The 15,405-nt window shown below is 40.6% G+C and overlaps 1 protein-coding gene across 2 annotated transcripts in view; it reads left to right on the plus strand.

The window, feature by feature from the left end:
• Window positions 1-15,405, plus strand: part of il1rapl2 (interleukin 1 receptor accessory protein-like 2) — a 976,263-nt gene that overhangs the window by 673,879 nt on the left and 286,979 nt on the right. For both annotated transcript variants that reach the window (XM_048544046.2, XM_048544048.1), the window contains one exon: window positions 12,462-12,536. In XM_048544046.2, coding sequence (XP_048400003.1) covers window positions 12,462-12,536 — 75 coding nt within the window. The remainder of the gene's footprint in view (window positions 1-12,461; window positions 12,537-15,405) is intronic.

A 15,405-nucleotide genomic window follows, 5' to 3' on the forward strand; every position in this document is an offset into this window, starting at 1 on the left:
GGACAGGGAGTTGCAATTCCAGCTGGTAAAAGAAAAAAAGAACAAGAGGGCACAGATTTCAACTGATGTGCCAATGACGCAAGGGTGATGTGAGTCGCAGTGGTTGGTTACGTATGGAATTAATTGCCTGGAAATATGGTGTACTAAGGTTCAACTGAGGCTTTAAAGGGGACATTGGAAGCTTTTTTGTCTGGAAATAGTGTGTCGGATATGAGGAAAAAGCAGGAAATTGGCACCAGGTGATAGAACTGATGTAGATACGATGGACTAAATGGCCTCCTTCAGTGCTGTAACAATCCTGAGAAGCTCTGTCATTGTTCTGATGTTTTAGCACAGTAAGACCCCACTAAGAAACACTGGTTAAACAATGATGAGATAATCTGTTTTTAGTCATATTGTTTGAGGGACAATACCAACTGTGGGATTCTCACTGTTTCAAACAGCACTATGGAATATATGGAATGCTCTGCCCCAGAAGACAGTGGAGGCCAAGTCTCTGGATACTTTCAAGAAAGAGACGGATAGAGCTCTTAAAGATAGTGGAATCAAGCGTTATGGGATAAGGCAGGAACAGGATACTGATCGTGGATGATCAGCCATGATCATAATAAATGGTGGTGCTGGCTCGAAGGGCCAAATGGCCTACTCCTGCAGCTGTTGTCTATTGTCTATTGTCTATTGAATGTTACCAGCTGAGACAGCAGTTAAAGCCTTGGCATAATGTCACAATAAAAAGACCATACCCACAATCATGAAATAATTACAGGAGAAAGTGCAGGAGAAACTCAGCAGGCCTTGCAACATCTATGAAGAGAGAAACAGAATTAATGTTTCAAGTCCATTATAACTCTACTTCAGAATGATCCACCTTCATCATTGCCTCAGTACTACATTGGGAATGTCGGCCCAAATAAGACGTGAATGCACAGCATCTTAACTCAAAAATAAGCTTGCTGCTGACTGGACCACAACTAACAAGAGCAGTAAGAAAGCTATAAAGGAAAACAAGTTCTTCTGTTGTTATGCAGAACATTTTATGACATTAATGTCAACTTTAAACACCCACTCAGATATGATAAATAAAACTTTGAAGAATTTCCACAACAGGAGATTCCTGTTATTGTAGAGACTGAATTGAATTGAATTTAGGTTATTTTTCTCACGAGTTTAAGGGATAATCAGTTCAAGGTGCTTAGCATAATGGTAGCAATTGAAAGGATCAGAGGCGAATGACCTATTCCAGTCTGTGACCCAGAAAATGTCAATTTAGGCCAGGGTGTTCTATTTTGGATTTTAAATACGGTGACACCACCTTCTCCATCTTGGCCCATGGTGAAATGTTTGGTGCAATCAGCTAGTTTTATATCCATGTGACCCTGAAGATCAGTAACTGAATTTGGAGGGTCCAGGCCCGAAACGTCAACTTTTATGCTCCTGAGTTGCTGCTTGGCCTGCTGTGTTCATCCAGCTTCACACTTTATCTAGGATTCTCCAGCATCTGCAGTTCCCATTATCTCTTCTCACTGAATTTGCCTGCCCTTTCTTTTGTAATAGAGACCACCAACCCCGCCGCTACAAGCTCATATCCTGTATTGGTGCATTTGTTTGAAATCACACTTTATTTTTAGGGGGGTCTTATAGATGATGAACTCCTCCTTTTTTCACTCAAGCAAAGCTTAGTATTGTGTCTCCTTCATTTTTGATCTGGTTCAGCAAGTTTATGCATGGCGCACCTGATGAGTGTCTCCAGCATTCCCTGTGGTTCTTTCAGGTTTCCAGCTTTCACGGTATTTTGCTTTTCCTGAATTGAGAAGTGATAGCATGTGCTAAGATAAGTTTGGAGATAAAACATGGTGACCCACCAAAACCAGTCCTCACATACCACCCCACCAATCTCCGGATACAACGCATCATCCTCCAACTCTTCCGCCATCTACAATCCGACCCCACCATTAAAGACATTTTTCCATCCCCACCCTTGTCTGCCTTCCGGAGAGACCACTCTCTCCATGACTCCCTTGTCCGCTCCAAACTCCCCTCCAACCCCACCACACCTGGCACCTTCCCCTGCAACCGCAGGAAAATGCTACACTTGCTCCACACCTCCTTGCTCACTCCCATCCCAAGCCCCAGGATGACCTTCCATATCAAACAGATGTTCGTCTGCACATTCCAACAATGTGGTATACTGCATCCGCTGTACCCGTTGTGGCTTCCTCTATATTGGGGAAACCAAGCAAAGGCTTGGGGACCGCTTTGCAGAACACCTTCGCTTGGTTCGCAGTAAACAACTGCACCTCCCAGTCGCAAACCATTTCATTTCCCCGTCACATTCCTTAGACGAGATGTCCATCCTGGACCTCCTGCAGTGCCACAATGATGCCACCCGAAGGTTGCAGGAACAGCAACTCATATTCCGCTTGGGAACCCTGCAGCCCAATGGTATCAATGTGGACTTCACCAGCTTCAAAATCTCCCCTTTCCCCACCGCATCCCAAAACCAGCCCAGTTCGTCCCCTCCCCCCACTGCACCACACAACCAGCCCAGCTCTTCCCCTCCCCCCACTGCATCCCAAAACCAGCCCAGCTCGTCCCAGCCTGCCTAACCTGTTCCTTTTCTCACCTATACCCTCCTCCCATGTCAAGTCTCATCTCCATTTTCTGCTTAATAACCTCATCCCGTCCGCTTCACCTGTCCGTCCTGCCCAGACTGACCTATCCCCTCCCCACCTCCCCACCTATACTCTTCTCTCCACCTATCTTCTCTTCTATCCATCTTCGGTCCGCCTCCCCCTCTCTTCCTATTTATTTCAGAATCCCCTCTCCATCCCCCTTTTCTGATAAAGGCTTAGGCCCGAAGTGTCAGTTTTTGTGCTCCTAAGATGCTGCTTGGCCTGCTGTGTTCATCCAGCCCCACACTTTGTTATCTATGAAAGAAGGGTGCTGCGACCCCTCTTCACCTGCATATCTCAAGTCAAATAACCTAATTCTGTTTTTATGGCCTTAACTGGAAAATAGATCGAGATGCCAAATAAGGATAGAGTTAAACTTCACTATGATGAAAACATATGAGCTGGAGGAGTCCATTCAGCCCTGAGAGCCATAATTTAATTCATACCTCTTAAATCCATTGACCTGCTTTCAGTCCATAGCGCATAATATTTTTCCCTGCCCAACAAAAATCTAGAATACCCAGTTCTTGCTTTTTCATTTGACCCCTCCCCACCAACCCCTGAACAACCTCATTGCTTTTCGGCTAAGCAACTTCTGAGGAAGGGTCACTGGACCCAGAATGTTAACTCTTACTTTTTCTTCACAGATGCTGCCAGACCAGCTGAGCTTTTCCAGCAACTTATGTTTTTATTCCTGACTTACAGTATGCGCAGTTCTTTCAGTTTTTAAGTTCAGAACTTTTCCCGGACCTCTCAAATTTCAAATTTCAAATCTGTTAATTTTGCTTTTTGAGCAGCTTCTTTGCAGCCGTACCTTTGCATTTTCCGCTCTGTCCAATTACCCTTTGTATAGTATAGTGTAGTATTATCTGCCTATACTGTACTCAAAACAAAACTCATCACTGTACTTAGGTCCATGTGACAATAATAAATCAAATCAAATCAAATTTGAAAGAATTACCGATGCTGTAAACGAGAAACAAAAAACAGATCGGAAGAAGGGTCACCGGACCCAAAAGATTAACTCTGATTTCTCTCCACTGATGCTTCCAGACCTGCTGAGCTTTTCCAGCCATTTTCTTTTGAAATCAAATCTAATCCTATCTTCTGTGTGAAAAAGTGATTCCTGATTTCATCCCTTGAATGGGCTGGTTCTGTCTTTATGATTCTGTCTGTTTGTTCTGGACTCCTCGACCAGAGGAAGTAGTTTCTCTCTATTCTATTACATCCTTTAATCATCTTAAACACATACATTAGATCATTCCTCACTTTAATATTAAGGGATTAGAATCCTTGAGTCTGCAGTTTCAAAATTTATCTCTTGCCCACCTACCCTGGAATAGAATGACCAAGAAGGTGCCTATCTGGGACATTCTTTGAGCAACACAGTTCAGTATATTTGGATGGAAGAAAATTAGAACGAGAAAGGGATTGTGCAGAATGTTGTGAGTGTTTATAATAATGCAGTTGAAAATGTTTTCCTGCTGGAAAATTGAAACAAAGCAATAAATGATTAGAAGTTTCAAGGGCAGTAACACATAGGTGAATTATAAATGTACTAAACTGAACAGCGTAGAGGTCATAACACAATTTTCTTTTTGCAAGACAGCTAATGCTGCCATATAGTTGATGCATAAACTAAAATGATCACTGATTGATTTTGCTTTGAAAAGTTACGCACTGCAATTGTTTCATGAAATCCAGCACATGAAGCAAGTTCATATTTTAAAAGAATACATGTTTCCAGGGCAAGGTTTTAAATAAAGGAACAACATTTCCTGTTGGTATTTGCGTTGCCAGAAGCCTTGGAATGGACTTTATTCATTACTGCGTGTTGTACAATTCCTTTCAGAAGTCAGAACCAAACACTGGGCCATTTATCATGACACCAACTTTATTCGAGATGAAGATTTTTGAAACAACTTTCTTACGTGCATTGTAATTTTGGGGCCAGCCCTTACAACAAGAGTGGTGTACAATATTTAATTTTCTTTTACTTATCAAAAGCAGCTGCCTTTCAATGATAAAAGTCTGAGGCTGACAGCGTTTTTCAATGACTACCTACCAAAGGTGCTTTTAATAGGTCAGATAACTTTGAATTTGAGAATATTTGATCAGGAGGGCAAATTAATTTACTGCAAATCCCAAGCAGCACAGAACTAAAGGAAGCAGCAGTGGGCTGATTTGTTTCTGAATATTAATTAACTGTGGGCAGTGCATTTGCGTTTTGGCACAGGTTTGACAAGAATGATCGTTTCTATTTGCATTCTAAATCACCAGCTGTCCAATAAAGATGGATGGCTGGCTTCCTCTTCATTTGTCACTTTAGATCCACATTCTTTTAAAGGAAAAAGAAAATTAAATTAGGCTCAGAAGAAAGATAATAATAACAAAAAAAAATGTCCTCATGAAAGTAAAATTGCCTTTTGCCTTGGAGTTATACGAAGGTTATTAGAAGGTGATCCAAAAACTAGGATTCTCAATAAGCAAAGAAATGAAATTATGCTACGCGCACAGTTTGCTTGAAATTCACAGTAATTCCCTCCTTCAAGTTTGCCACCCTTTTGTTTGTTAAAGTTTCTTTATGAGAATTGGAAAGGTTTAATGCATGTTGGCAGAATCACAAAGACATTAAAACAAGCAAGATTAACTTGCACCAAATTCCCACCACGAGCTACACAGTGGTCGCTCCCTAAGAGCCAGCAATGTAAATAACATGTTGCAATTACATAGGTAATATAAAAGAGGCATTGTTGCAAGTCATTCCCTGTAAAATAATCATCCCAAAGTATAGTATGTTGGTTCTGGATGATTGCAAGGGAAGAACAAAGCTGGTGCATTGAAAGAATTCCATTTTAGTTGTCCCAGGTAAAATGACAGTTTTATGATCAGCCCACTACCTGTAATTTCGTTGGGAATGAATAGTCTGGGTTTATTTGCCCTTATTCACTGGAGGTAATGTGTGTTCTAAGAGCCTCAAAGTTGTGCCCTTCGCAGTTGCACCCATGCTTGCTGAAAGAATGGCATTGCTTGCCAGAATTGATGAAGGCATTCCAGTGAATAAGATTGCCTTAAGAAGACGGATTTGTTGGGCTGGTGGAGATAGTAGGAACTGCCGATGCTGGAGAGTCTGAGATAACAAGGTGTAGAGCTGGATGAACAGAGCAGGCCAAGCAGCATCAAAGGAACAGGAAAGTTAACATTTCGGGTCTGGACCTTTCTTCAGAAATCCTGCTCCTCAGATGCTGCCTGGCCTGCTGTGTTCGTCCAGCTCTACACCTTGTTATCTTGGTTAGACTGGGCTTGTTTCCTCTGGCATTTAAATGAACAAAGGGCGACTTGATTAAAGCGTATAAGGTACTGAATGGTCTGGACTAGATGGACCTGAAAATGATGTTCCATCGTAAGACCAGAAGACATAGGAGCATAAATTATGCCATTCAGCCCATCGAATCTGCTTGGCCATTCAATCATGACTGATAAGTTTCTCAACCCCATTCTCCTGCTTTCTCCCCATAACTCTTTATCCCCTGACAATTAAGAACCTATCTATCTCCGTCTTAAATATTCTCAATGACCTGGCCTCCACAGCGTTCTATGGCAGTGAATTCCATAAATGCACCACTCTCTGGCTGGAGAAGTTTCGTTTTATCTCTGTTTTAAGAGGTCTTCCCTTTACTCTATGTCTGTTCCCTCAGTTCCTAGTCGGTCCTACGAATGGAAGTATCTTCCCAACATCCGTTCTGTCCAGGCCATTCAGTATTCTCTAAGTTTCTCCTGCTCAATTCCATCGAGTATAGACCGAGGGTCCTCAAACATTCCTTGTCTGTTAAGCTTTTCATTCCTGGGACCATTCTCATGAACCTCCTCTGAACTCACTCCATGGCTAGTACATCTTTCCTGAGATATGGGGCCCAAAAATGCACACAATACTCCAAATGTGGTCTGACCAGAGCTTTATAGAGTCTCAGAAGTGCATCACTGCTTTTATATTCAAGCCCTTTCAAAATAAATTCTAAATTTGCATTTGCCTTCCTGACTACTGACTCAACGTGTAAGCTTACCTTGAGAGAATCCTGGACTAGAACTCCCAACTCTTTTTGTACTTCAGACTTCTGAATTTTCTTCCCATTTAGAAAATAGCCCATGCTTCTATTCTTCTTACCTAAGTGCATGACCTCACACATTCCCACATTGTACTCCATCTGCCACTTCTTTGCCCACTCTCCTAACCTGTCCAAGTTCTTCTGCAGCCTCCCCACATCCTCAATACTACCTGTCCCTCTGCTTATCTTTGTATCATCTGCAAACTTAGCCAGAATGCCCTCAGTTCCTTCATTGTGTGGATTAGTCAGATATAGAAGTCCTGTTGTAAAGTTAATGGATTCCCTTTCAGGACAGAGAGACAGGGAGGTTTCATTTTCTTGGTGAAGTGTAGTGCATTTTGGAACACTGCCTCAGAGGTAGTGGACACGGAGTGTTTGAATATTTTTAAGATATGGATGGATAGATTCATGTTAGGCAGGAAAATCAAGGTAACTTGGGGTAAATGGGAATATGGAATTTGAAACACATGCAGATCTTATTGAATGGCAAAGCAGGCTCGAAATGGCTGAAAGGTCTATTTCGCCTTCTATCTCGCACGTTCGTATGTATTTTCTGGAAGTATGCTAACCAGGCAGACCATGAAGTCAGTTTTGGGGCTGTGCTATTTTATCTTCAGCCCTGCTATTTTGAACCTCAGTTCTTCAGATAGCAACCTCCCTTCACCTCATACTGTAGCATGTGCTGAGCAGGAAGAAAGAGCCCCCTCCTTTTTAAAGGATTCAGTAACTTCATACAGGTTTGTAACTTGCTGATTTCTTTTAGTTACTGCAATTATTCTACCAGTACTAAAGCTATCTTCTTTGTTTTAAGATACAAAAGTCAACTAAGAGCAGTGTGGCAGCTGCTGAAAGATTTTATCCTGACTTCTAGGTTTCTGCATTTGCTCCCAAATGTTGATGCATGGATAGCTACTTTTCTTGAACTGAAATGTGACTTGAAGAATGAAGCAGAGGCCATGCAAAGTAGGGCAAGCTGATAGAAGATGGAGAATGCCGAGAGGCAACGGATGGCTAATCTACCCAGGGCAGTCCTTTCACCTCAACCTCATTTAAGAACAACGTGTGCAACTTCTGTCCTTCACTGAAAGGGCCCTTGTTGTAATCCGACAGATGCAGAAGGCTCAGATAGCATTGCAAATGACTGATCATGAACGTTTGAGCCTTTAGGCTATAGCTGCAAGTATTTGTAAAATCTCAGTTTGCATCCATTGTTGATAAGGGAGGACACTAACACTCTCAATTCAAAGACAACTAACTCCATACCTAAAGGAAAGCGGGTGGAAGGAATGTGTGATGAAGGAATTGGTACATTGTCTCTGGCCAATCAATGCAGGGATCGAGGTGATTGTTGTGGGAAAGTGGGTGCAAATTCTGCCACAGCAGAAAGTTGAATTTAATGTCAATTACAAAATCTGGAATTGAAAGCCATTCTCATTAATGGTAACCATGAAACTATCAAAGCTCATCATAAAAGTATGGGCAGTTCACTGATGTCCTTTAGTGAAGGAAATCAGCCATCCCCACCTGATCTGGTTTCATGTGATTCTAGCTCCCCAGTGACATAGTTGACGCTTAACTGCATTCCAAAATAGCTAAGCAAGACACTCAACCCAAAAGCAGTGTAGGGATGGGCATTAAATGCCTTGCTAGCAATGTCCACATACCACCAAAGGAATTTTAAATACCTTATGGTACAGGGGCTCATTAACAGCGCATGTTTATTTTACAGTCTTTGCATGTCACTCTGAAGCAAACCAAATTTAGACCAAACCAATTCTCATTGTCCAACATCTGTTGGCAGAGAAGCATGACAGCTAGCCCCTACTCACATGGCAGCAGTTGCAGTGACATCATGCTGGCAGTCCATTGTACCAGCTACGTTTGACTGATGAGGGCAAAGCAAAGCCAAGATAGGGATACCAGCTGAAGCTTAGCTGATGATTCCAGAGTGCACTTCTCAGTTGTGCTCAACTGACTTATAATAAAAGTGTATCAGAGATATTGGGAACTGCAGATGCTGGAGAATCCAAGATAACAAAGTGTGGAGCTGGATGAACACAGCAGGCCAAGCAGCATCTCAGGAGCACAAAAGCTGACATTTCTGGCCTAGACCCTGCTCTTTGATGAAGGGTCTAGGCCCGAAACATCAACTTTTGTGCTCCTGAGATGCTGCTTGGCCTGCTGTGTTCATCCAGCTCCACACTTTGTTATCTATAATAAAAGTGTGCCACCTCATGACATGTGAGTATATCATTGGCACTTGGAGAGGAACACTGTGCAGTTCAGACTGTCTTGGAGGAGCCTACAGTACCTGATTCATGGTGCCCTGTCGCTTGCTGTATGCCTTGACCATCAAGGAGGGGCAGTACCTTGTCACCAGCGATATGATAAACACCTGAAGGTCAGGAAAAGAACAAACAGGAGAATGAAGAGTGGCGACCTTCTATCAGCAAACACCATCTGTGAGCAGTCAACGTAGCGCCAGATCCGTAACCCAGGAGAAAGTGTGATGTCGTGGCAATGTCACTCATAATCTAAAACTCTAAGCTTTTGTTCTGAGGACATTGGTTACAATCCCACCATGGCAGATGGTTCTTATCTGAATTGAATGAAATGCTGGTCTCACGGAGACCGCTGTTCACTTTGTAAAAATCCCTTTTGGGGAAGTAAATCTCCCATCCTTACCTGACAGTCCTACTTGTGACTCCACACTGACAGAGCAAAAGTGGTCAATTTGAGGGTTAGTCGTGGCATGGTGGCTCAGTGGTTAATACCATTGCCTCAAAGTGCCAGTGACCTGGGTTCAATTCCAGCTTCAGGCTGTGTGGAGTTTGCACATCCTCCCTGTGTCTGTGTGGGTTCCCTCCAAGTTCTCCAGTTTCCTCCCACAGTCCAAAGATGTGCAAGTTAGGTGGATTGGCAGTGCTAAATTACCCATAGTGTCCAGGGATGTACAGGCTAGGTGGATTAACGTTGGGAAATGCAGGGATACAGGAATAGGGTGGGGGAGGGGGGGATGTGAGTCTAGGTTAGAAGCTGTTTGGAGGGTAAGTGTGAATTTTACAGGCTAAATGTCCTGCTTCCATACTGTAGGGATTCTATGACCCTTATCTGGCCTCCAATGAGCAATAAATTCTGCACTTGAATTTGAATGAATAAAGGGAAAATAAACAACACAAATTCCCTGTCAACCAGGAACCCCAGACCCAGATCTGACTTCATTGAGAATTTTGCATATAACTGGGATGGTTAATTGACATTGCCATGTATTAATTAAAGTTAAAAATAGTTCTGAAATTTTATTGATTAAAAATTAAGAGATTATGTTGTAGAATAATGTGGTTCATAAGTCACAAAATTTTTGATAAGTAAATTATTTTTCACATCTGAAACAGTGTTATATATGATACGTAAAAATCATAATCACATACCCATATATAATTGCATGTGTGTAGTACATTACAGTTCTTTTTCTTTCAAGCCAAGCATTTCAGAGTTCATTTTTATGGAATGACTTCTGTTAGGAGCAGTCAATTCGTCAGATTGCTTCTTAGATTGTGAATTCTGTCCTAAATTTTCAGTCATGTGAATCCAACTTGAATGACATTTCCTCTGAAGTCTCAATAAAACAGTAGGAATTCACATACATTCATCTCCCGTTGTTTCAAAGTGCCTTGTGTTGAATGAATTATGTCTGAGTGGACTGACTAGTGTATGTGAAGGGGTGACAGTCTACAAATGCAAAGCAAGGTCCAACAATCATCAGCCAGAGAAATGCCCAGTTACAGTGCCAAATGAGAATGCACCAAGCTAATAGCATTTACAGTCAACCGTACATTACAATGAACTGGGTTTCACTGTTTCAAAGCACAATGATAAGGTATCAATCTCTGTCTAACATCTTGGGAGATGTTGGCCCAAATTGTAAGATTGCATCTGCAAATACAAATTCACCTGTGCTGGGTAATGACCATACATTTAAGTATTCCAGGCAGTTACCCCACAGGAAAGACCTTCTGTGAGGTCCCAACAAGCATCTGCCATGGTACTACTGGAGTCTGATAATCTGGAGTTTCTGAGTGTTGGAATATTTATAACTGTTGCCTCTTGTGTAACTTAAAGAGGCTATGTAACTTAACCAAACACTTTACACAATAAAAGGCTTCTTTTGAATGTTCATCAATACTACAGACCCTTTTTAACACCATGGCTAAATAGTATAGATTTGTAATCATATCCTGTTCACAAAATGCACTAACATAGCTTCAGTGTGTGCCACAACTCAGAAATGCCAATTGAATGTATTTTTTGACATGAGTTATTAACTTGCATTTAATTTTGAAGTATCTAAGGCTTTCATATTTATAAAAGAAATTATATTATAAATTTTAATAGCCCTTAAGACTGCTTCTTCATGCATATTTGTCCAACTAAGGCTGTGGGGTGAATTGAGCTACAAACCTCTGCCATTGCTCCAAATTTTCTACACTGAGCAAGACAGGCAATGTCATTTTTTCTTTTTGTTTGTTCATTCACACACGTGAGACTAGGATTGTGCCATATGTTCTCCTTCACACTGTTTGTTTTGAGAGACACCATAAACAGTGGATCAAGTCTTCACTTTCCATGAGGTCCTCTATAACAAGCAGAAACCTCTTGGCTTTGGCTATTAAAGCAACTTCTTCTCTCTCGTTCATTGGATTCAGCTGCCAACCTCTGAAATTCGACTTTGTACACAACATTAAACTATGTCGTATTACAATCAACCATTTTCTTTTTGATCGGGCATTTTCCTCTTACTCCAGTGCCATTTTAGTGTGTTGGAGCAAGTTCTTATTTTATATTATTTGTAACAATGTATGCTGCCACATTTTCTTCATAATTTAGTCCACTTTCTTCTCATTACACTGTGCAGCAGAGGTAATTTATTTTGGTGAAGAATTTCAACAGCATTATGTAAACTGTACGTCTGCCAGATGGATTAAGTCATCTTTAATGTATCTGATAATCGCATTGTTTAACATTAAAGCTGGTAATTGTGCTGCAGCTTCAGGTGTACCTGTTTTGTAACTCTATTATGACAATTGCTGCCTGAGATGGAGCAAAACCAGAGCAAACCAAACTCACTCAGATTGTGTGGAGGAATTAACTGCCTCATGTTGAACTGCAGTGAAAAGCTAATGACGAAAACTTATACACTGAAATATGGGTGCATACAGAACATTTGCTTTGTTAAAAAAAGCTGAAATTGTTCTCTTTAGAATGAAGCAGCTTAAGGAGCGATTTAATTGAGGCATTCAAAATTCTTGAGTGGTTTTAATAGGACGATTGGCAATCAAAGTATGTAGCTTTTAATAATTGCCAAAACAATGTTAGGGGATGGTGAATAATCATTTTTGTTGCACAGCACATTCTTATGATCTTAGGAGGAGGTCCATCATTAACCTTTATAAGAAATAGGAGCAGGAATAGGTTACTAGGTGCCTTGAGCTTCCTTCACTATTCAATCCAACAAGACAAGATTATTGTTCACTGCTAAAAGCTGACAACTCATGCTTCTTTGATTTAAGAAAAATATTCCCTCCCCTCACTGGACATGATTAAATGATATAGATACCAAATGTGTTTATCCTGTTCCATGTGGAATGTCTTAATCATCTCTGGATCTCCTTTTATCTTTCAGCTGTACTCACTGACAAGCTACCTCAGCTTCTACTCCCTCCTGAAAACCAACAAAATACGCTTGACGTCCAACTGGGTAAGTCACTTGCTGAGGAATCAGCCAATCTCATTGTCTGCACTGTGAATTGTAACATAGTTGATGTGATTTTTCATCCATTACTTGTTAAATTGGGAGCATTCCCACATTTGGTCTGTTAATAAGTTGTGCATTTCTTGCTTTGTTCTTCTGTTGTTTATCCCCCTTTGGTTATTTGCAGTCCAAGGTAACTGTTTGAGGTAATGCAACTTCCAGGGATTTTTGTAATACTACATAATGGCTGAAGGTGGCAGTGTAGGCTGGAACTTTCAACTTCTGTGTGTGGAACAGTTGGCAGAAATTGGTTTCCAAAGGGCTGAAAAATTGTTGGAACAAGCAACTGGGGTGAAGTGACTAATGAACGGGTGTATAAGAGAGGGATGGAGTTACTCTCCTCATCCCTGAAGTGCCAATGGGTAATCCCTGTTTTCATCCACATCCATAACAGTGATTCCCAGATGGTTCTTCAGTTTTGACCAATGATTCAATCTTAAATATCAAGCAGAGACCCAGCTTTCCACCTACTTGATAAACTGCCAGGGCAAGGAATAAAAACGGGACTGATGGTTTTTAAGACGTTCCAGGCATGATCTAAGTGTCTTCCCATTCATTTTTGCAGTAAGTTTTTTTTTACTAGTTAATGCTTTGAGCAGGATGGTGGATGCACACTTCACATGGATTGGGCCAGGAACCTGGTTCTCTATTTGGATTTTGGCACCTACCCAAACAAGAAGTGCCCACTCTTCCTGGGTGAGAGGACTTAAACTGGAGAAGGCAGGAGGGTCTCAACTCTTGCTTGATGAAGGTACGAATATGGTGGGCCTTGTAGGAGGCAAAATGTCTGTGCCCTCAATGGTCACTGCGTAGAGGGGCATTTATTTGGGTCTGACAAAGACATCAAGGATTTGGAGAGAAATTCTGGTGAGAAACGTTTGATAGGGGAAAAGCAGGGGTGAGGCGCAGGGACATTGACATGAGAATGAGGATTGGTCCATAGTGATCATGTGACTCCAATACCATTGGCCATTTGGTTTCCATGGAATGAACAAATCACTTTCAAAAAAATAGAGATGAAACCCATTATTCTCATGGCCAATCAGACCATGAAAAGAAGACAACTACGGAATATGTTAAAAAAATTCAACCATTTTAGCAAAATGTAGATGTAAATTTAGAACAATATATTATTAAATGTTCCAATTCAAGTTTTGGCTTTTGAAGCAGCTTAAAATCTGACCTTCCATTAGCATTGAGGATCAGGAATTGCTATTCAGTCAAGCATCTCATGATGGGAATGTGTGATTTAAGGAGACAATTCAATGTGTGGGATTGTACAGGAGGAAAAAAAATCAATGTACAAAATACTGCATTGTGTTTCACTTAATATTTATTCGCTTCCATACTTTATTTTCCAGGGTGAATTGAATTGAAAAATATATTGTTTCATGTAGTGTACACTTGTATATGGCTTGGATTTTCACACATTTGGCCATTTTGATGCCAGCTATTGAGTTATGAACACACAACACATAGTTCTGGCTAGTCATGTATTTTACTGATATATTGTATTTTGTAGTTAACGGTGAGGATAAGGTACCAGCTTATATCTGTACTGCCTTTATCCGCATGCCTTTACCTGACCCATGTGTGCAGCAGCTTGCCAATAATCTAAAAAAAGTGAATTAGAATTCGAATTAGCTTGATTGACACATACTGAAATGAATACAGTGAAAAGCCTGCAAGTCACCACTTAACGGCATCATCTCTTCAAGGAATTTGTGTTACTTGTGAATACAATAAGCAACTGTTTTATCTCCTGAACTAATCATGAGTCAATTTTCCTCGATTGAACTAGAAAGTGTTAATATATTAAATTAAATGCCAAATCAGGCACAGAAAGTGAAACAGAGGAAAGAAAGGTAAGATTGTGGGAGAGGTGAAAGAGACAAAATAAGCATGACAAAGCATTTAAATTTTATTATGCTGTATCACAGACTAATTTAATTCTGAAGGGAAGAAATTACAAACTGGTTAAAGTTGAATTTTTATGGTCTGAGAGATAGTTTGATCGCAATTATGACTTACCAGATAAATAAAATTCGTTTATACTGGAATAGACAAGCTGCGACTTTGGCTGGTGAGTTTAATATCCGTCTATGAAATGAATATAAGAAATTCACACTGTCTTATGTATTACAATGATAATTCTTCTGTTGAGATGCCAGTTCAACAAAGCTTCTGGAGAAGTCACAGTCTCCTGATTAATGTGCTCAGCTGTTCTTAGAGCCAATGCCTGATTTAAACTGATTTAAATATTGCTAGCTGCATTGCAAAATCCAGCCCATTTGATCTTCACACCAATTCCAAAACAAAAAGAAATAATATAATGAAGATGGTTTAATTCAGGTATAAGAGTTTTCTTAAAATAAGAAAAAAAAGTCCGATGTTAGTTATCCTCTGTTCTGGAGCAGTGTTTCACATTGTAACTGTAGAAGACAGTATTAAATTTACAGCAGTATCAGCAGCTTTTTGAGTGATTTTCATTTTAGAAGACAAGCTGTTAGATGGAGTAAAATGACACCCTTTTAAATTTTCCGTATGTGCTGATTTCTGAAAAAGAATATCTTAAGAAGTTGGATGTGATTTCTATCAGATTGCTTGAGCTGACCTATTTTCCATATCGCATGATACACCACCAGATACTGCAGTCACAACTGACTGTATCAAATCACTTTTGGTTGCATAGCTTCCAATGAAATGTCAGATGGCACATTCAAGCTGGGGTAGGGAAGGGGGGAATATGGGTTAGATTTGATACTGGTTTTCTGATCAAACATTATGAATTGTTATTCTCTCTGTCTCTGTCTCT

The sequence above is a fragment of the Stegostoma tigrinum genome, chromosome 15 (assembly GCF_030684315.1).
Source record: "Stegostoma tigrinum isolate sSteTig4 chromosome 15, sSteTig4.hap1, whole genome shotgun sequence".
Classification (NCBI taxonomy): domain Eukaryota; kingdom Metazoa; phylum Chordata; class Chondrichthyes; order Orectolobiformes; family Stegostomatidae; genus Stegostoma; species Stegostoma tigrinum.